At 36.0% G+C, this 23,797-nt stretch overlaps 1 protein-coding gene across 1 annotated transcript in view; it reads right to left on the minus strand.

Moving 5' to 3' along the window:
- LOC123532380 (protein Abitram-like) overlaps positions 1 to 22,280 on the minus strand; it is a 53,058-nt gene extending 30,778 nt beyond the window's left edge. The window contains exons 1-3 of the mRNA XM_045313803.2: positions 22,182 to 22,280; positions 17,995 to 18,043; positions 7,329 to 7,455 (exon numbers count right to left, since the gene is read on the minus strand). Of these exons, the coding sequence (XP_045169738.1) occupies positions 7,329 to 7,455; positions 17,995 to 18,043; positions 22,182 to 22,254 (249 nt within the window). The 5' untranslated portion in view covers positions 22,255 to 22,280. The remainder of the gene's footprint in view (positions 1 to 7,328; positions 7,456 to 17,994; positions 18,044 to 22,181) is intronic.
- Between the last annotated feature and the right edge of the window lie 1,517 nt (positions 22,281 to 23,797).

Here is a 23,797-nt window from a genome sequence, read left to right on the forward strand (position 1 = left end):
GCTATCACTAATTAAGCAAGGAATAATGGCCGCAAGTCCACCACTAATTACTGAACTTTGCTGTCGTAAGTTATGAGAACTTCCTCTAAAATTTACACTGACGTTTTATTTCGCGAACAAACAGCAAACCTCTTATGACTCGGTGAGTATCTTGTGATCTTGTAATTGCTGCTCATATAATCTTAAATCGCAAAAACCATAACCATTATTTTTAAACATACTTTACTAGTTTCCGTATTTCCAACAGTTACCAAGATCTCTTCATTGATTATATAATTAATTAAATAATTCAAAACATGTGCAATATAATTTTGTTTTACAAGGGAAAATATATCATACCGGTACACAGAAAACAAACGAAGGATTCTCTCCATTTTTTTCCAACCTTGAATGTGGGGATGTTGCTTAACAACAAGTTGTTGATTGAAAGTCTCTTATCTTTCGAATCGCGCGTCCATGACCTAAGGAAAAAAATTCAACACAGAAGGTCAATCTTTCCTCGGTGCATGAACAAGCCACAAATAATTTAAACACGTAATATTACCGGAGTCGAGCGTCATTAAAAGGTTGTAGTTAAAATATATTATACGTATAGTATTAAAAGGGCCTCTCAGGGTCAAGCAAAACGACTGCTGTTAACCTTGTGTCAGATACTGAAGTGCATGTTCTAAATTCTAAATCCTCATAGTAAATCTGATGTCAGAATAATCTACAAAGGTTATTTAAAAAAAAAGATTTACAATCAATGCTGAAGTTAAATCTTAGACAAGAGGGCCAAGATGGCCCTAGGTCGTTCACCTGAGTAAAACGTCATAGCAGTGTAAACATGTTTGACCAAATGACCCAGTTTTTGACACCACATGACCCAGTTTCAAACTCGTCCGAGTTTTCAAGGAGATAAACATTCTGACCAAGTTTCATGAAGATATGATCATAAATGTGAGTAGTATATAGTGAGTTCGTAACTCCCCCGTTTCATGCTAACATGCTATCCATGCTAACAAAGACAGTGACCGTAACATTTACCGTGACCTTGACCAACTAAGGTACATGTGGGTCACCTCCATTCTAAATATAGAACGTCCGTGACAGATCACGCCACCACCTAGTGCTTATATAACTACGTTTTTTGGGTTCCCAGGTTGTTCCCCTTAACACGTGATGCATGTCACGAATGACAACTGTTAGATTTTATGCATGTATTTACGATAGCTGTTGAGATTTAAATAACCCACTTAAACATTAAACGCTTAACCGAGCATAAAGAAGTATATGTAAAGTCTAAATATAAACACGTTAAACTTTTAAAAACTTATTTAAATCATACCATAGTTTGTTTATTTTGTTCACTTTGCTATTATCTCTATAAATGTGTATTTGATCTTTCATATGTAATACATTTTCTACGTATCGATTATTGACAAGCTTTAAATGCAGAAGTGTAGTTTAGTTTAAATATATTTTATTGCTCCTTTTTTTATAACATGTACAATGATAAATATATATATATGCATATACAATTAATGATATCAAAAGTAGCAAAAGGGTTGAACCACGAGTTCTAACAACATCAGTAAACGGTTCTCCCCTACAATATTTCACAACAGTTGTATAGCAACTAGACGTTTACATACCAAAAAGGAAGATTATAATAAACAGACCAATTGCCAATATTGTTTGAAAACAAGACAAAAAAATTTAAAAGAAGGAAAAAAAATGTTGTTGAGAGTTAAGCATCCTAAGGCCATCCGGAGAGGGTACAAGTAGTATCGTTATTGCCTTATTGCCGACAGACATTGGGGATTTATACAATATATATATAAGTTAATTTACACATATATATTCATTATCTACTTTCAAAGCGTTGAGAGGACTTTATGTATTTCAGAACTTCGCTAAAAATTACTGAGTTTTATTCATTGGAAAGAGTTTCTTTTCCAAACCGGAGAGTATCTAGACTTAATGGATGAAACGTACGTGTCGCGCGAAAAAGTTGTATTCTTTGATAATTATATAATGGACACTTAAAAAAATAATGTTCTGCATCCTCCATACTGTTTCCACAATTACAAGTAGAGTTTATCCTCAAATTATTTCTACAAAGATCTGCATTAAGATTACTACAACGATTTCTGATGTGTGCATGATGAACTGCCAGACTTCTTTCTCCATTTAGAAAAAACTTAGGAACAATAGGTGGTTTAAATTTGTTTTTAAGACGAGATTTAAAGATATTTAAATTTTCAGCATTCCTTATAGATTCTTCTAAATTATTCCAAAGGTCTATTGAAGATGGAACAAAGGAATTCGAGAAAATATGTGTCCGACGTGAAATTGTCACATAATTGTTATCGTTTCGAAGAAAGTATGGAGTAGAATTCGCGACATTATTAGGAAATAGATCTGCTACATAGCTTGGCAGAATACAACGGTGAACTTTAAATACGGTAACTAACTTCTGTATTTTTCTTCTATCTGATAGTGATACCAACTATTTCTTAAGAAGTCTTTCATTGGAAACAGATCTCGTTACCAGTCACTACACGGCACTTCGTATTGTAATTTTTCAAGCAATTCTTATCGTTTTCTGTGCACCGTCCCAGCTATCGAGCCGTATTCGAGAATGTCGCAATAGGAAAGGTGTATATTTGATTAAGGTTTCTTTAAGTTAAATTCAGAGCTCTAATGGGCCAAGAACTTGAGAGCATTGACATAATATTGCATATATGTTCATGCCATCTGCCATCTCACTAAAGGTAAGGCCAAGATGTTTTGATGTTCAACAAATTTTAGCTGAGTGTTTTCAAAAAAGAGAGCGGACATGGTCTTTACTCAAGGAGAAAAACATAACTCAGTTTTATTCGGATTAAAGTTAACAACCATTGGGACCAATCGGTAATAGGCTTAGATCTCTATTAAAGTGTTTTCGATAAATTAAGTTGTTAGAAGAGACCGCAAGAGAACTTTCATCCGCTAAAAGACGGGTTATACTTAGAAGGTTTATCATTTACGTATACTAGAAAGAATAAAGGGGCATGGACCGATCCTTGGGGAACTCCAGCTGTGGTATTTTTTGCTTTGGAATATGTTGATTTTACAAAAACTTTTTGATTACGATCTATCATGACATGTCGCCAGCTTAAAGAAGAAATTGGTGTCATTTTGTCCATTTGGTGCTTCTTAACTTGATCATCTAAGAGGAAGATTTCGAAAGATATTACATGTATGCAGCAGACTATACTTCAACACTTGCCCCTCATCGATGTGGGTCCGAGACTCACTCGATGCATTGCATTCTCCATGTGAGGAAGCCATCCTGTTGGCTTACGGAAGGCCGCGGTTCTACCCAGGTGCCCGCCACTTATGACATAATGCACAGAGGGGCATCAGGGGTCTTCATCCACCATTGACCGAGTGACCTAGTTTTTGACCCCATATGACCCAGTTGGCAGTTACTTGTGGTACAGAATGCAGGAACACTGGTTAGGTTAACTGCCCGCCTTTACATAACTGAAACACTGTTGAAAAACGGCGTTAAATCCCCCCTCCTCGACCCCCCAAAAATTTTTTTTAATTGAACTACGTGAAAGGTGAGCTAACAAAACCAAACAATGCTTCGAAAACTGTATGTTACATATGCTTTTAAATTATCTTTTTGTTGCTACTATCTCCATATATTCATTAGGAGTGCGTTATAAGGTGCTGACACTACTAATGTTTCAAAAAGAAGTGTATATATTTCTTGTTCATTATTTAAATATTCTACAAGGTTGTGTTTTTGATATATATGGGTAACACCATATCTCTACATTCTATTCGATTTAATTATTAGTCATACATTACTCTATCATATGTCATGAAGTTGTTATAATGTAGTAAAATTAACGCAGTAAGTTGCATAATTTCATTGCCTCATTTTATTGTTCAGCCTCGTTTTTACGTCCGTATACCTTTCAAAACTCAGTCGCACTTTCTTAATTTTCAGCCAATGTCTGAATGCCGTTAGGTTTTTTTGAGCTAACCATTAAAATTTCAACAATTCGCAGTTCAGACACTATAAGGCGTGCGCATCGAACACAAAGTAGAAATATAACATTGACAATTTACTATACTTGAAAGGAAGTTCAAGAATAAGGCATATACAGGTACATAAAATATTCCATATTTTCACATTAGACACAAATGTTTTAGACAATCAGGTTTGTCCACGAAATGGGAAACCAAGTGACCAAAACTATGTTGTGTGACATGTTACCACATGCAAAGGTGCAGTGTATAATTCGACAGAGACTTTCGAACATGAGGCATAAAACAAAAAATTAAAGATATATATTTGTAAATATTTAGCCAACACAGTCGAGCATGTCAGGTAAACTCGATCATTACTTGTAAAACGAACATTTATATATTTTTTCATCCTAAAATATGCACGAAGTTATAAAGATAATCAGAATCCAATGTCAATGGAATGCAACATCCTATACAATTCCTGGAAAACTTAACAGTTATTTTCCTCTAATCCTTCTGTACATATATAAGAAAGTAATTTTTAACGCCCTCACAGTTCTTGAACTATATAATTATTGCAAGTTTATATATGTGGACCAACTGAACAGAGTGGAAATTAGTAGTATTTATTGGCCGCTTTAAATGATAAAAGTTTGAATATAGTAAGCAATCTATACATTTGACCTTAGACCTTCTTTTCACCTTTAATCATCATACAGACAAGACGGGCTATTACAAATATAATAGCTTTTGTAAAACAAAAATTTAATAAGAAAGATACCATTTTATCAACAAAATGTATGCGCAATTTTCATATTTTCTGTCTGTTTCATTTTTTGTTGTTGTTGGGTTTAACGTTACACTGAAACAATTATAGGTCATACGGCGACTTTTCAGTTTTTGATAGTGGATTAAGACCCTATGTGCTCCTCTGTGCACTTTTCCATCACGGGCGGGCACTCGAGTAGAACTACCGACCTTCCGTAAGCCAGCTGGATGGCTTCCTCACATGAAGAATTCAACGCCCTGAGCGAGGATCGAATCAACATCAGTGAGGGGCAAGTGATGTGAAGTCAGCAACCTTAACCACTCTGCCACAGAGGCCCCTTCTTTTGTGTATGAATATTTTTGGTAAGTGACTTATCCCAACACAATCTTCTGACATCAAATACTCTAATTTGACATTTGACCTAGATAAAGATCACACATCACACATTTGATGGTTTGACCAGGAAATGTGTTCTGTTTGATCACTGACCTCAAAACTTTGAACACTGACCATACACATAACACTCTGCATGACAAAGGCTATGGACTTTGACTAGGTAAGCTCAACACAATGAATGCTCTTTACGTAATAACGGTCATTGTGTTTTTGACTTTGGAACACCGATCTCAAAACTTTGAACATTGACCTTAAAATTAATAAGGTCATTTACTGCCCATTGGTAAGTTTGATGGTCGTAGGTCAATACGTTCGCAAAATAATGAGAAGAAACGGATTCAATGTTACATTTGGATGATGGAGTCAATTCATTATCTGTGTAATAGGATTGCACTTAAGGCGATGCTAGAGGCGTGAGGGATGTTCCACTTTCCATTACCTCACACGAACAGACTTAATCAAGCCTAGCCTGCTATTATTTCGCTTGGTTGCATTCTATGCTTCGAAAGGGTCTTGTTATAGATTTTATTTGTACTAACAATAACTGTAAAATTAACCTTTGACCATATGACATCAAAAATCAATAAAGGTCATCCACTTCGTTTATGCAAAACAACTGCTAAGTCTGATGGATAATCAAGAGCAGAAACGGTTTGTATACTTGGTATACTTGGTCACTTTAAACTTCACCTTTGACTCGCTCGGGGTCCTTCAGTCCCCACGGAACCTGACAAGTATGAGCATCAAAGGTGAAGAGGGTTTCAAGAAAAGGCAAGGGGTCTGGTATAACTGACTTAAAAAGATATTGCTAACAGACAGACAGATGGACGACCTCGGTAGATTACATCTGAAACTTCCACTGTTTCAAACAGTGCGGTTTTCATTTCATATTTTAAAATGTTACAGAACCACACATAATCATGTATAATATTAATTTTAAGTAATCAGAAATTCTTTCCGAAATTAACATCAACAGGACTATTGTCCAGCAACAGAAGTCCAAAATCGAAGAGACAATTGTCACATTTGATGTCATAGGAATCATTTTTTATAACGTAACCACCGAAGAATCTGCATATTCTCCAAATAATGCACCATTTTTGTTTCATGAAAAAAGTTCCTTTATCTGATCCTTGGCTATAAACTGTTTATCCTTTGCAATGACCAATCCTTATGTGAAGATTTGTGGTAATAGGAGCAGTAGTTAAATAGATGTTGTGAAACTGAGGTTTGCTATAAAAAGTTCAGCTTTAAGCAACTGCAACGATGACACCAACGCCGACAAGAGTACAATAGCCTTCCTTTGTACTCGTATAGGGCACATCTGAGGAAGCTGGAACTATCACTGGAGTGTTTAATGACTCCAATGTGGGTGATGATACTAGACATAATTTAAGTCTTAGTCAAATGTATTTTAAGTGACAACTGAGGTAGTGTGAAAGTGTATCAATACATTAACTAAATATAAAAGAAACACGGTTCAATGAATATTTCTGCAAAAGTAATGTACCATGTGTCAAATCATGTCACTAATAAAATGGAACAACCATTTCAATAAAATCTATAAGAAGATCCTTTGGAAGCATATAATGTAACCAAGCAACATAATAGCAGACTTGGTTTTATCGAGTCTGTTCATGAGAGGTAATGGAAAGTGCAACATCCTCATGCCCCTAGCATCGGCTTAAGCAGAATTCAATTACCGGTAGATAGATATGGAATGGACTCATGATTCCAAAGGATCAGAAAAAATTACTACACGAGTCCAAGTCTAAATCAAATCTATTTAGTAATAAATGAGAAAGAGCAAAAGTGCATCACAACTTCAACCTGAAATTTAATTTCAGTAAAATGGGGGCATAATTCATAAAATATCAGTGCCAGAGTTATGGACCCTATGTCATATGATGTGGGTGATTTTGGGGAACAATTACATTAAGTTGTTCGAAGCAAATCCATTGAATAATAACAGAGATAAAGTGACAGTGCATCAAAACTTTAACAGATGCTGATGCTGACGCCTGGTCGAATAGGATAGCTCTCCACATACTTGGAATAGTTGAGCTAAATCAGAAAATCATAACCAAAAAGGGGGCAAAGACTTATGCAATATTTGCACTTTTTCAAAACCTGTATAATTAATACTGAAAATTACCTTTTTGCCTTTTCCTGACACTCTGTTACAGAGTCTGTTTACATTATCGAACTGGTAATCTACACTAGTTACTTTCTTCTTATCTTTGCATATTGGGTGTGTCTCTGCTAAGCATATGACACATATCCTGGAATAAAAAAGTATCAAATTATGAATAATATTACCTTTTTTTTTGGGGGGGGGGGGGTGTAGAGCAGGGTTGTGATGAGGGTAGCACTATTTTTAAACAGTATTTCAGTTATGTAATGGGGGCAGTTAAGCTAACCAGTGTTCCTGAATTCTGTTCCAGTTCTAACCTAACTGACCAGAGTGTTCTCTGCAAATTAACTGTGCTAACATATGGGCTATTTCAACTTTTCTCTGGAACTCCATGAATTAGCAAAACAATGACATGGAAATGATTAACATCCATAATAAGCAGTATCTAGAATCCTTAAAAAAACTATACATAACTATATTGAAAGCATATGTTTAAAGGTAACTTAGACACAAATTTCATATTTAAAAATGTGAAGAATTACTTCTTATAGTTTCTGTAAAAGCAAAATTAAGTTTATGTTTACTAACAGTACTATGCATTAGGTTTGAAATACTAATAAGCTTTGATAATGTGGCAGTTGAGTCCAATAAGTCTAGGGGTGTTCAATGATAATCCGTCATAGATCCATTGTAAAGCAAATATTGGATTTACCTGTATTGGAAAAAAAACAGTGTCGATTGTCAGCTGGTGAACTGCCACATTATCAAAGTTTATTAGTAGTACAAACATGTTTAGATAAACACAGTATAAATGTGTACTACCACAAACAGACTGCCTGGGTTTTCTTTTCAACAATCAACTGTATCTGCATAACATTTAATTATGAATATGTAGCTCTATTTGCAAATTTAATTTATATATACAGTAAAGTTAAATACATCTGATGAGGAATTTTACATTAGAAGTAACTATCTAAAGATAAAATATTTTAGCGAAAGATGGCAACTGGATATCTTTAAACATACATATTTTCATTATATGAGTAAATTTCATGGGAGTTGAATTCAAATGATACTTTGTCTATCATCTAGACCCTTAGTTACAATAGTCACCGACTTCGTACAAAACATGTTTAAAGGCACAGACCTCCAGATTTTGGCTAAAAATGACCTTTCTTTAAAATTGAAGTTTGGTCATATCATAAACATTAGAATATGAGTTTTTGTTTCTAAACTATCTAAAAAAACAAATCAAAAAAACAAAAATGCCCGCGTTTAGAATTGAACCCTGAGGCTGCCACAGCAATAAAAACTTTCCTCTGTCTTTACCTGTACCGCCACGGAGGAATATGTGTAGGTCGCGTTAAGTACAGATATTTGTAATTAAGGTCAGTAATTAAGTTTCAAAACTTTCTTAAGAAATATAGCATTAATTTCCTGATACCTAACTTTCTTTTTTTGTTGTACGATCTGGAGCCCAGTGCCTTTAATGTATAATGACTATTTCTGTTTTAATATAAATCATTTATAGACAAAATGAGTGTTTACTTGTACTTTATTATACAATCTGAAGAAAACAAGTCAAATTTATTCTTTTTTGATGCAATACAACCACACACGCCACTTACAGTTTGCAAAGGTTGTAGTTTTAAACTGAAATTTGTCAGCAAATAACAAAAATACAATTAAAAGTGTTTGAAAGTTTGTAATTCTTATTCACTTCAGTGTAGTTACTTTGAAGTTAAATCAAACTCATGACAAAGATTATATAGCTATTTAGGCATAAAAAAGATGTTTTTATGCTTTAAACATGGTCAGTGATGCTAGAAATCAACTTACTGATGCTTTAAAGGCATAACCCCCTTATTTGTATTCATTTTTGACACAGAAATAATTTCCAAAAAGCCTCACTTAATAAAAACAAGAGGGTCATGATGACCCTGAATCGCTCACCTGAGTAATATGAGCCACATGTTTAAAATGCCAAAATGATGCTAAAATATTAGAAAGAAGGTCAGTAGGTCACATTCATGGTCATTGAAAGTCAGTTTTAAGATCATTGTGCAAAACTGTACATGTCCAGTGACCCCTAATCACTTGGGGTCATCAGGTAATTATAATTAAACAGTCTAGGAAATATGATCTGATAATTTTTTAAGTATTTATTAAATTTGGGACCCCCAGGGCAGGGCCTCTTTTCACCCCAGGGGCACAATTTGATAAATTTTGGTAGAGGACCACAAGGCAATGCAACATACCAAATATCAAAAGCCTAGGCCTTGCAGTTTAAGGCAAGAAGATTTTTAAAGTTTTTTCCTATATGTCTATGTAAAACTTGAGACCCCCGGAGCTGGGCCTCTTTTCACCCCAGGGGCATAATTTGAATAATTTTGGTAGAGGACCACAAGGTAATGCAACATACCAAATATCAAAGGCCTAAGTCTTGTGGTTTTAGACAAGAAGATTTTTAAAGCTTTTTCCTATATAAGTCTATGTAAAACTTGTGACCCCCCGGGAGGGGCCTCTTTTCACCCCAGGGGCATAATTTGAACAATTTTGATAGAGGACCATAAGATGATGTCACAAGCCAAATATCAAGGCTCTACGCCTTGCGGTTTTGAAAAAGAAGATTTTTAAAGTTTTTCCTTTCAGTTGCCATGGCAACCAGAGTTCTATATGGAATTCAATTCTTTGAATAAATTTAAAAGGGGGGCACCCGAGGATCATTCCTGTGAAGTTTGGTGTAATTCTGCTCAGTTGTTTTCAAGAAGAAGGTTTTTTTAAAAATTGTTGATGGATGCACAATGCACGATGGACGATGGACATTGAGCGGTCACAAAAGCTCACCATGATTTTTTTTAGGCCTTATGGCTGAAAGAGTGATGTCATTATTTACATGCAAGAGTCATCCAGCTGACTTTTTAAAGGTCGGTGGTTCTTCCCATGTGGTGAAATAATGCAGGGAGAGGCACCTGGGGTCTTCAAAGCTGGAAAGTAGCCATAAAAACTAGATGCCCACGGGCAACATGTCGAGCCCACCAACTGTCAAAAGGACTGGGAGATGCACATGACACTCCTTGTCTCTTTGAGGCAAACATTTATGCCAAATAAAAAGAGATTGCAAAAAGTTACAATATAAGTTATTTAAAGTAACAACAAAGGGACGTAAATCTTAAAAAAAAAAAAAAAAAAAAAATTCACAAAAAAGTCCACTCAAAAATCCTCACCAGTAAGTATAGATAGGTCAAAATACACCTGACAATTGGATGTAACATGCATGCTGTACTTCAGAAAAGTGGTCTTGATTTTTCCCTACAACCAGTAATAAACAAGAGCTGTCACTAATGGTGACAAATGCCCCCGCAGCACCTTGACCTTTGACCTGGTGACCTTGACCTTTGACCTGGTGACCCCAAAGTCAGTAGGGGTGGTGTACTCAGTAAGTACTATCAGCAAGTGAAGTTTGAAGGTCCTGGGTGCAGTGGTTCGCGAGTAAAGTGCTTTCATGCAAAAAGTTAATGTTGGCCCCTGTGACCTTGACCTTTGACCTGGTGACCCCAAAGTCAGTAGGGGTGGTGAACTCAATAAGTACTATCAGCATGTGAAGGTTGAAGGTCCTGGGTGCCTTGGTTCGCGAGTAAAGTGCCTTCATGCAAAAAGTTAACGTTGGCCCCCGTGACCTTGACCTTTGACCTGGTGACCCCTAAGTCAGTAGGGGTGGTGTACTCAATAAGTACTATCAGCATGTGAAGTTTGAAGGTCCTGGGTGTAGTGGTTCGCGAGTAAAGTGCCTTCATGCAAAAAGTTAACGTTGTGACGAACGAACGAACGAACTAATGAACGAACGAACGAACGAACTAACGAACCAACGGACAGTTGAAAACTAATATGCCTCCCTTCGGGGGCATAAAAAGTTACGAATATAAGCTATTTATAGTAACAACAAAGGGAAGTAATTCTAGGATCTTGCGCATGACACTCCGTCTCATGATGATGAACAATTGTGCCAAGTTACATCAAAACCCCTCTATGCATCAAAAAGAAATGCTCCAGACAAAGTCATTCTTGTATCTGACATTTGACCTCTAAGTGTGACCTTGACCTTAAATCTATGGACCATGTTCTTGCACATAACACTCCGTCTCATGTTGGTGAACATTTGTGCCAAGTTACATCAAAATCCCTCCATGCATGAAGAAGAAATGCTCTGGACAAAGTTGTCATTCTTGTATTCTTTGACCTCCAAGTGTGACCTTGACCTTAGACCTAGGGACCTGGTTCTTGCGCAAGACATTCTGTCTCATGATGGTGAACAATTGTGCCAAGTTACATCAAAATCCCTCCATGCATGAAGAAGAAAGTCATTTTTGAATTTGACCTTTGACCTATAAGTGTGACCTAGACCTTTGAGATAGGAACCTGGGGTTTGCGCATGACACTCCGTCTCACTGAGGTTAACATTCATGCCAAATATATACAAGATTGCTCCATGCATGTCAAAGTTATGGTCCGGACAAACAAATCCGGATGGACACACGCACGGACGCACATACACCGAACAACCATTTCGACAACTATGTCTTCGCTTCCGCAAGCGGGCTCGACAAAAATTATGACCTAAAATTGTGTTGGTGTGACATTAAACTCAACAACAACAAAAAATATGTCTGTTATTGGAAATTTATGAAACAAAAAAGAATTATATAAAAAAATCTTCTTCTACCTACCTACCAAGCCTTTAATGGCAAGTGCAGAAGCAGAGAAACCAAGGAACTTTTAAGGGTTGCCTAAAACTGAATATCAGTTGAATCTGTATCGGATTGTTTTTGGTTGGATTTAACATGGTATCGAATCATCGACACAGTTATAGGTCATATGGCAACTTTCAAGCTTTTGGTGGTGGAGGAAGACTCAATGTGCCTCTCTGGGCATTATTTCATCATGGGCAGCACCTGGGTACAACCATCGACCTGTAAGCCAGCTGGATGGCTTCCTCACATGAAGAATTCAACACCCCGAGCTAGACTCGAACCCACATCAGTGTGAGGCAAGTGATTCGAAGTTAGCGATCTCAACCACCTCAGCCACAGAAGCCATCTTAATCAAATCTAAGTTACAATGCTTTTATAGTGTACAACTCACAAATTCTTGCTTAAGTGTATAAATTGGGAATAAAATATACATTTGATTATTTTCTGACTGTTAATCAAAATACTCTCTTTTACCTTAATCAATTATGGATTATGTTTGGATTCATATTTGGCAACTTAAGAACCTTCCAAAAACAGGGCAGTGAAAAATCATTCAAAATTAATTCAAACTACTTTGTATTATTGAAATGTTTTAATAATATGTATCAAAATTGATTTCTATCATGTAAATATGCTGCATCTGTATCATGCACTTAATTCTGTCCTACAAACAAATAATAAAATGAAAGGAAAAAACATCCCTTGCTTGCACTTCAGTATTGGGCGAGTGTCAATTACCAATTGATTTTATTTTCAGGCAGCAGCAACTCATTGACAAAATTAGAATTGTTGTAATCAATATGCATCTATTTGTAAGGCAGTAAAGAACAATCATGAAAAAAAAAAAAATTTGAATTTTAATCCAATTCCTAGACATCAATAAAACAGAAACTAAGAAAGACATAAAGCTAGATGTGTTTCCATAGGACACTCCCACTTCCTGTCACCATATTTTTCATATTACCTTGGGCTGGGGCTGTAAGTCAACAGGAGTAGGGGTATATGACGAGGGGTATGGGGGCTGGGGCTGTAAGTCAACAGCGGTAGGGGTATATGACGAGGGGTATGGGGGCTGGGGCTGTAAGTCAACAGGGGTAGGGGTATATGACAAGGGGTATGGACACTACAAACTACATGTATCACCATAAAACACAGAATAAAACTAGAGCTGTCGGAGGACAGCAACGCTTGACTATTCAACAGCCTTGTCAACTGAATGAATATTAAAGTCCAAAAAGGGGCATAATTTTGTAAAATTGCAAAACAGGGTTATAGAATCTGTACAATGCATATCAGCTCATGACAATTGTGTGAAGTTTCAATCCATTCCAATTAGTGGGTACTGAGATACCAGCTTACATAGAAAAACTTAACCAAAAACTGCTAAGTTGAAAAAGGGGCATAGTTTTGTAAAAATGCAAAGTAGAGTTATGGAACCTGTGCAGTGCATGTCAGATCATCACAGTGAACAAGTGTGTGAAATTTCAATCCATTCCCAATAGTGGGTACTGAGATACCAGCTTACATACAAAAACTTAACCAAAAACTGCTAAGTCGAAAAAGTACTGACCAGTCAGTTAACAGACTATAGTTTGAATTTGACGCTGGAGAGTTCAATATATAGACTTGTTTGCCTATTAGGGAATCAGCATGATTTACCTTGCCCTTTTGAGGTAAGAACCACAATCGTACTAAATAATACTACCTAAATAACGGACCGTTCCATTATTAAAAGTACAAAAACATCGCTGACCTCGAAATCGAACTAATTACCGTAATAGCATACATTTGTTAATATGTTGGTTATTGCTTGCTAATTATATAGCTAAGTAGTATCAAATCATAAATGAAGTCTCTATATGGCTGCAAAAGCCAAAATAGCAAATATTGGCCTTTTAAGGGGCCATAACTCTGGAACCCCATGATGGGAACTCGCCAGTTTTCGAAAGGAACCGAGATATTATGCAGACAAGAGCTCGTCGAACACAAAATGCCCCCCTTGATGCATTCAGTAATTGCACAAAGAACAGAAATTATTTGCTCACTGCAAACGAAAGTTCTACTGTTCTGGGTCAATGTGACATTTGACCTATTGACCTCAAAATCAATAGGGGTCATCTGCTGGTCATGATCAACCTCCCTATCAACTTTCATGATCCTATGCCCAAGCATTCTTGAGTTATCATCCGGAAACCGTTTAACTGTTCCAGGACAATGTGACCTTGAGTTTAGTGATCCTAGCCTCAAGCGTTCTCAAGGTATCGTCCGGAAATGGTTAAACTGTTCCGGGTCAATGTGACCTTGACCTTTAACCTACAGACCTCAAAATCTATAGGGGTCATCTACAGGTCATGACCAACCTCCCTATCAAGTTCCATGATCCTAGGCCCAAGCGTTCTAAAGTTATTGTCTTGAAACGGTTTAAATGTTCCAGGTCATTGTAACCTTGACCTTTGACCTACTGACCTTAAAATCAATAGGGGTCATCTGCTGGTCATGATGAACCTCTCTATCATCTTTCATGACCCTTGGCCCAAGCGTTCTCAAGTTATCATCCAGAAACCGTTTAACTGTTCCTGGCCAATCTGACCTTGAACTTTGACCAAATGAACTCAAAATCAATAGGGGTCATCTGCTGGTCATGATCAATCTCCCTATCAATTTTCCTGATCCTAGGCCCAAGCGTTCTTGAGTTATCACCCGGAAACTGTTTTACTGTTCCTGGTCACTGTGACTTTGACCTTTGATCTACTGACCTCAAAATCAGTAGGGGTCTTCTGCTGGTCATAACCAAGCTCCCTATCAACTTTCACGATCCTAGGCCCAAGCAATCTTTGTTGTTGAGTTATAATCCAGAAACTGTTTAACTGTTCCGGGTCACTGTGACCTTGAACTTTGACATACTGACTTCAAAATCAATAGGGGTCATCTGCTGGTCATGACCAACCTCCCTATCAACTTTCATGATCCTAGACCCAAGCGTTCTTGAGTTATCATCCGGAAACCGTTTAACTGTTCAGGGTCACTGTGACCTTGACCTTTGACATACAGATCTCAAAATCAATAGGGGACCTACTGACCTTAAAATCAATAGGGGTCATCTGCTGGTCATGATGAACCTCTCAATCATCTTTCATGACCCTTGGCCCAAGCGTTCTCAAGTTATCGTCCAGAAACCGTTTTAACTTTTCCTGGCCAATCTGACCTTGAACTTTGACCAAATGAACTCAAAATCAATAGGGATCATCTGCAGGTAATGACCAACCTTCCTATCAACTTTCATGATCCTAGGCCCAAGCTCTCTCGAGTTATCATCCGGAAACGGATTGGTCTACATACAGACCAGCTGACCGACATCTGCAAAACAATATACCCCTCCTTCTTCAAAGGGGGGCATAATAAAAGTTGTGTGCAAGTTTGATCTAAATCGATTGTGAAATGTGGTCTCTTATGTGTTCACAAGAAATTGTGGACAGACAACGGATGGACGACCACAAAAGCTCACCTTGTCACAATATGACAGGTGACCTAAAAAGAAGATATCCCAACTATGAACAAATTTCTTTAGCAGCCCGTCTTTACTTCGACAAGTTAACTTTAACTCTGAAAAAATCTCATTCAGATAGGTGCTACAAAACCTTTAAGTTTTGCTCCCATTTTTTCTTTCTCCGAGGGAATTAATTTAGCACCACTAGAGTGTACATTATTTCAAACAGAAAACAAAAACTGCTATACATTTATTTCACATATACTGTACTTCTGCATGTATAGAAAATCTCCTACTTATTTTGGAAGTAACAAATCTTGAGTTTTTAATGTTAAATAATATAAATTACATTTCTAGGGTCAAACAATTTATGACAATTACTGAATTAGATCAGAAATTTGCAATAGGTATTAAAAGTAGTCAAAACTACAAAATATTACATGTCATTTTCATTTTACTTCCAAATGTGATAAACATGTGTCTTAATTATAATGTCTCCATTAAGAAAAGACTTCTAAGCCACTATAATCATAACTTTTAAACAATATTAAAGGTCCAATACTAAGGAAAGTGAACATTTTAATTTCTTTTAAAAAGCACAGAAACTGTTTCATTTTATTGGAAAATGAAAGTTGGTATGTAGAAATTCGAAATAAATCGCAGTATATGTACAATTATTTTTCTATGAAGTATGAAGAAAGTTAAAAAGACCTGGGGGGGTCATTCTGTCGATTCATTGAAATTTCAACATAATACACATACATTTCTTTGAGTTCCAAAGACCTTCTGTAAATTTTGACCCGCCAATCTTCATTATTTAGTGTCTTGCAGAAGTCTATGCACTGGCTATGAAAAAAAATGCCAACTCACTTTCCCTTAGTAATGGACCTTTAAAATTATGACAGTAAAGTGCTTTTAAAATTTCACTGGTTATTTGAACTGCAACCAAAGTGGTGTCTAACATGTTATCTTATCTGGTCAGTAAACCAGTGGTCTGCAAAATCTGTTAACTGACTGGTCAGTAGTCTGTTGATTTGAGTGGTCTGGTCAGTGTTTTGTCTTCACCCCTATAAAAAATGGGCTTGTTTGGTCAGATTATGATAGAAGATGACAATTTCAATGCAATTTTGCAGCAAAATGTAGAAAAACTAAAAAAAACATCACAATCTAACCATTTTGGGTGTGTGTGTTTTTTCTTAAAATGCATAATTCTTTTTGGCCATTTATGCGTATTCTGCATGATAGAAACACTGTAATCTATCCTGATCAATATGTACAACTACACTTCATACATGTACCATTCATTGTTGTGAAGTTTGATCAAAATCTAAACAGTAGTTTAACCATTACCTTGCTAAATTTCTATAATGAACTGTCCATCTTCCAATTTGGACAGTACCATTAACTGTTAAATGGGGTGCTTACCAAAAAGATACTGACTGAATAGTGAACAGTGCAGATCATGATCAGACTGTAAGGATGTGTTGGCTGATCATGATTTACACTGGTCGCAAAGGCAGAATAAATTGTGTCCAGCATGATAAGGGTTAACTGATATATGCTGATACAATTTTTGACTACCAGACAGAATCTCTCTTCAAATGCATTGGTTACAAATATCAAAATTAAAATACTTTAGACCTTGTTGCTTTAGACAATCTTTTGTTTACAGAAACCCTTACTTGCAAGAAGTAACAGTGCGAAAGAGCTTTTACCTTTTACATACAGAAAGAAGTAAAAATTTGTGAGGAAGCAAAATTATTTTTAACCTGTTAACCTTTACCCTACTAAATTTATAAAATGGACTGGTCTATTATTCAATTAGGGCAATACCATTTTATTATTCGAAGGGGTGTTCACTTTAACCCTTAGCCTGCTGCAGGCGATTTTAACAGCCTTTGCAAACAGCTTGGAACCAGATCAGACGCCGATTAAATCGGCGTCTGATCAGGTTCCAAGCTGTTTGCTAGACATTTTCTTCAAATTTTGGAGCAAATATGAATTAACTACATTTTTAGCAACAAATTTCAAGCAGACGACAATTTTACTAGCATTATAAAGGTTTAAAGTTACTGACTGAAAAGCGACATATTTGGTCTGCACTGGTCTCAAAGGCAACCAGCAGGCTAAAGGTTTAATAGAAAAATATTTTTCAACAACAGTATACTATAACGTAAATTTATGTTTTCTCATAATGAGTATATTAAATAAAACTTTAAACTGTTTGGCAAAGATAGAAATGATGGAAATTGTTAGCTTTATTTAGGAGGAAATTCTACCATTTTCCTTGTAGAAGATAGAAGGTTACCTTATTTCAGATATAGCTTTTTTTTCTTTGATTGAAAAACTTTTGATTTTTCAATGGTAATATCAATTTGACGATGCAAGAGAGGGAACACCTACACATCAGCAAGGATATAAGACTACCAAGGTTACATCCCCTACTTACTTGTTGGAATGTACAAGAACACACACATCTTCTCCTTCATGTTTCAGATCTGTAAATAAAAGTATACACTTTTTAAGTTAGGAATCATCAAGTACTATATAACGTTACCATAAGTAGACATATTTATTCAAAACTGAAAATTATTACATCAGGCATTTTATAGCTAATAAAGGGTTATATTCCTAATTAGAAAACAGAGCCTGCGTGGCAGGGTGGTTACGGTCGATGACTTCAAATCACTTGCCCCTCACCAATGTGCATTCGAGCGTCACTTGGGACGTTGAAGTCCTTGTGCAAGGAAGCCAACCAGCTGGCTTACGGAAGGTCTGTGGTTCTATCAAGGTGCCCGCTAGATGAAATGAAGGACAGAGGGCACCTGGGGGTCTCCCTCCACCATTAAAAGCTGCAAGCAGCAAAGTCACCTTATGTCCTAACACTGTGTCGACATAACGTTAAATCCAACAAAAAAGAATATAAATTAGAAAACTTCCCTAAACTGATATAAAATATCCAATGTTTATATTTAAAACTTACATTGAAAGGTTCAACATAATTTGAGATAACTTGGTAGAGTGATGTTTACACCCTTCATCATAGGACAAGCTTACATACAAAAACTTTACTAGCAATTTTTTCCGCTGAAAAAGGGACATAACTCTGTACACTGTAAGCTCAAGTTACAAAGTCAAGTTCAGCACAGTCACCCCGTTAACAGGGACTGCATTTTGGGCGATAACTTTGCCTTGAAATATTTCATATCACCCTTCCCGCCCAGAAAAGTGAAGTTCCAAATGCCCTAAAAACTGGATGAAAGAAAAAATAATCGGCACTGAGATCATACGTCTCGGTTATGTAACACTTGTAAACACAACATGCAATACACAAAATGTCACCAGGAGGCAAACACGGCGGAATGTGCCCATGACAATGCAAGATGATCACTCAATTTCAGGTTGACACAGCTAAATTGACTGCTAATAGCCCTGCAGCCAATTAATTACATTTGACAATCAGACTGGTCTTGTTTTCAATTGATGTGATTGCACTAAACAATGATTAAAGGAAAAAGAATAATAATTAAACTTTAAAGATGACCAAAAGCAAACAAAATCAGAGCCCTAAATATTCAACAACAACAAAAATTGAATGAATTTCTTTGCAAAGCACGAAGTGTCAGTACTTTATTTCCTAATTAGAAGATGCCTTATCCAATGATCATGGTTTTGAGTCAAAATCTGACCCAATAAAAATCGTTTCAAAATTTTTGATGCAGGAAATGTTAAGTACTGACTGCTTGACAAAAGTCTTACAGTGTCAAGTTGTCAATGATTTATGTACTGTTGAAATAATGTCATTGTTTTCTAATGTGTGTATTACTAAGCAATGTGCTGTCTCACATTTGCCAAACTTCTCCCTAAATTTCAAAACTTCTCCCTATTTCTCCAGGTGGCAGAAGTCACTTCTCCTTAATTTTCCAGGCTAAGGTAGTCCCTTATGATAAATTAATTTATCTAATTTTCGAGCTAAGATAGTCCCTGTATGCTAAGGGAGTCCCTGTATGATAATTAATTTATCAAATTTTCCGCTAAGTTCCTGTAGATAATTGATTTATCTATTCGAGCTAAGAGTCTGTAAGAAAAATTGATTCTATTCCAGGCTAGGTATCCTGTATGAAATTGATTTATCTAATTTTCGAGCTAAGGTAAGTCTCTGTATGAAAAATTGATTTATCTAATTTTCCAGGCTAAGGTAGTCCCTGTATGATAAATTGATTTATCTAATTTTCCAGGCTAAGGTAGTAGTCCCTCTATGATAAATTGATGTATCTAATTTTCCAGGCTAAGGTAGTAGTCCCTGTATGATAAATTGATTTATCTAATTTTCCAGGCTAAGGTAAGTCCCTGTATGATAAATAAATTTATCTAATTTTCCAGGCTAAGGTAGTCCCTGTATGATAAATTAATTTAATAAATTATTAGGTTTGACATCGTGGGAGTGAAAAAAAGCAATTACATAAATTAGATAATACACTAGTGTAATAACGCTTTGACGTTGACAGCGTTTAATTCAAGTGTAGGAAACGTTGGTCGAATTGACTTGACTTGGTCTATGGTATGTAAACTTTACAGAAAGACAAAAGTTTGATGTTTCAGCAGGAAAAACTTACATGTGATAACAAGAATATTACACTCGTGTCTTTCAACATTGAATTATTCAACGAGTTGAGTAAAACTGATAAAATGCTCAGTAGAGCCTCGCATTTTATTTTATTCAACTTGTTTAATAAATTCAGTGTGAAAAGACACTCATGTAATATCTGACGACATTATTGTCTATTTATTACACTATCTATAAACAAATGGCAAAAAAAATCTTAGCCAATAGGCTAGGCATCCAGTTACTAGAACGCTAGTCAAAATAATTTGACGGTATTAGATTGTTTAATATACGTGATGGGCAAACTAACCGTCAAAACTTCGAAGGACCAAAATAATGGTGGATAAATCACAGCTAGTACTCCTTCATGTAAAGTTATTTGTTTTATCACTTGCGCATTTTGCCATGTAGACGCGGTAAACGTTAATCATGTACAGTACAGTACATACATATGTTTAAATCATCAGAAAATTCGTAACTTTGGAAATTATTTGAAATTTTTTACATAAAACAATGAGGTATCATATTCGCAATAAAATCAGCATTTAAACCCAAATTGGCAGCAATGACAATTTCATCGGAAATTTCCTCCACTATTTTGGTCTTTTGAGTGTTTTACCCGAGTGGAGATATTGCCCATAAGAACAATAACTCAATATTTCCTAGGAGCGTATCAATTTAGTTGGACTACAAGAACACAGGCTAGGCATCCAGTTACCAGACGGCTAGACACTTCCTAGTTCAACTAATTGTATGCGAGTCACAATATTGTGATAATTTTTGCACAGGTCAATATCTCTCTTCCACATAAAACACAGGAAGGACCTTTTCTGTGGTGAACCTTCCGCGGCGATTTTTAAATCCATATATTTAGTTAGACAATGCGGATCACAGGTGGAGGTTATATCTAGTAGGCTTATACATTCTCTATAACAAGAGCACCGCCTTGCGGGTGCTGACGCTCATCTGATTTTTTTGGTATAATAGAAATATTGTCCTACCCATGATTTTCTAAGTCTAAAAAGGGCCATCATTCAAGCAGGAAATAGTCATGTTTCTTGATGTACAGCATCCGCTTATGATGGTGAAAAACTGTTCCAAGTTTTAAAGCAATAGCTTTGATAGTTTATGGGAAAAGCTGACTTAAACATAATACTCAACCAAGAAAACTGATTTTCTAAGTCCAAAAGGGGCAATAGATATTGCAAAAAGCAGGATGGAGTTACGTTTCTTGATGTACAGGGTCAGCTTATGATGGTAAACAAGTGTTGCAAGTTTCAAAGCAATAGCTTTGATAGTTTAAGAGAAAAAGTTGACCTAAACATAAAACTTAACCAAGAAATCTGATATTTTCTAAGTCCAAATGGGGCCATAAATCTTGCAAAAAGCAGGATGGAGTTATGTTTCTTGCTGTACACATACAGGGTCAGCTTATGATGGTGAACAAGTGTTGCAAGTTTAAAAGCATAGTTTTGATAGTTTAGGAGAAAAGCTGACCTAAACATAAAACTTAACCAAGAAAACTGATTTTCTAAGTCCAAAAGGGGCAATAATTCTTGCAAAAAGCAGGATGGAGTTAGGTTTCTCGATGTACAGGGTCAGCTTATGATGGTGAACAACTGTTCCAAGTTTTAAAGCAATAGCTTTGAGAGTTTTGGAGAAAAGTGACCTAAACATAAAACTTAACCAAGAAATCTGATATTTTCTAAGTACAAAAGGGGCCATAAATCTTGCAAAAAGCAGGATGGAGTTATGTTTCTTGTTGTACAGGGTCAGCTGACGCCGACGCTAATCAAGTGATGACAATAACTCATCATTTTTTTCAAAAAATCAGATGAGCTAAAAATGACTGGTTTACAGTTTCAAAATATGGTCCGGTGTAACCTTTTCGTAGATACATCCAAATATTTGCATATCCGAAACGGTCTACAACTCGCGAAAACTAAAGACAAAACAAAATTTCTCTAAAACTCGAAAATATAGCGGACATTGGTCAAGATGTTCATTAGCATTTAAGTAAATGTACTTACTTTTGTAATATTTCTGTGTGAAATATCGTTCAGTAACAGATAAATACTTCTCAGAATCAGATAGCAAATCCATTTAGAGAGTAGCTAGGGGAAGTAACTGAAATTAAAAATTGACACGTACGCTGGCAGTTATGGTTATTATCCACACGTTTATACAATATATTATTTCTAAACAGATCAGTGGAACAGACTTAAATTAACTTACAAATAGATAGGTTTGCAAAAGGAATTTTCCGACATTAATATGACATTAGGAAAACAGATTTATAAGTGTAATCCTTAACGTACATAGTCTAAGAAATAATTTCAATCCAATTCAGAACCTTCTTTCAAAGAATATGTTTGATCTTCTGTTTATTTCAGAAACAAAACTAGACATATGTTTGTTAACGCTTTATTTGATGGTCGACAACTCCAGAATATGGAGGAGGTGTAGCACCCCACCGACCTGAAGCATCTATCAGGTTAGACAGACCGTTAGTCATCCTCAAGCCAATGTCAGCTCAAATTATTTGAAGCATCCCAATTTCCATGAATAGACGCACCCTACATTTCATACTGGGAGGTGCGAGGCACTATAAAGAGACAGATAGATAATTCCCGCAACTTTACCCAATACAAATAGATTATATAGCAGGATATTTATATAAATAATGCCAAAAGAAAAAACTAGAAAATGTTGATTTTTATTATGTTAAGATTTTTTTGCTTGTATGCAATAGCTTTTTTGTGAAAAGGCTAATGTATCAATTAATATAACGACTTTCTTCGCCTTCTTAACATCAGTTCGAAACCACTATTCAAAAGAATCGTCTGATCTTTTCTTGTCCTTAAAATATTCGTTGACCCATAATAAAAGAAACAATTTTCTATGGTGTTGTCACTATATATATATATATATACATGTTAAAGAGAGATTCGTGATCAACTGTATCAGTCACATCGGAGTAGGAAGAACGTAGCCTTGTCCACCGCATTAATCACTGCTGGGGGCATCACTCTGTACTAGTGCCAATTAGAATACAAGGGAAGGTAGGGAAGGGCCGATCGCTAATGTTGTAAGAACTTGGGCCCAACCCTTTTGCTTTTCAATATATCGTAAATGCCTTGCCTCTGTATATATTCATGTATATATAAGCAATAAAATATGTTTAAACTAATTAGAATACAACGGGATGTGTAGATCATCTCTCGCTGAGTTCAGATGTTCACACATAAATGAATACTACGCCCCAAGCAAGATTTCGGACCTACAGCGGCGAGTGACAGGTTATTCAAAGTCAGCAACTTTAACCACACGGCTACGAACCTCAACTCATCTCCACACGCACGCATGCACGCGCGCGCATGAGATGCAAAATTAAGTACCCCGACGAGTTTAATATTGATAATCAATCTCCAGTCAAGCTAAAAGCTGATCAATGTGTTACAAAAACGTTATTTCTTCTAAGAACAATTTCGTGTACATTTACATTATGACATATGTGACTTTCGACAGGGCACTGGTTCATAAATCACGCCTCAATATAGAATTACTGTGATTCATTTCCTGAGTTCATAATATTCAATGTGTTACAATCAACACTGTTGCAGATTTACGAATAAAACATATCTGA

The sequence above is a fragment of the Mercenaria mercenaria genome, chromosome 11 (genome assembly GCF_021730395.1).
Source record: "Mercenaria mercenaria strain notata chromosome 11, MADL_Memer_1, whole genome shotgun sequence".
NCBI classification, from domain to species: domain Eukaryota; kingdom Metazoa; phylum Mollusca; class Bivalvia; order Venerida; family Veneridae; genus Mercenaria; species Mercenaria mercenaria.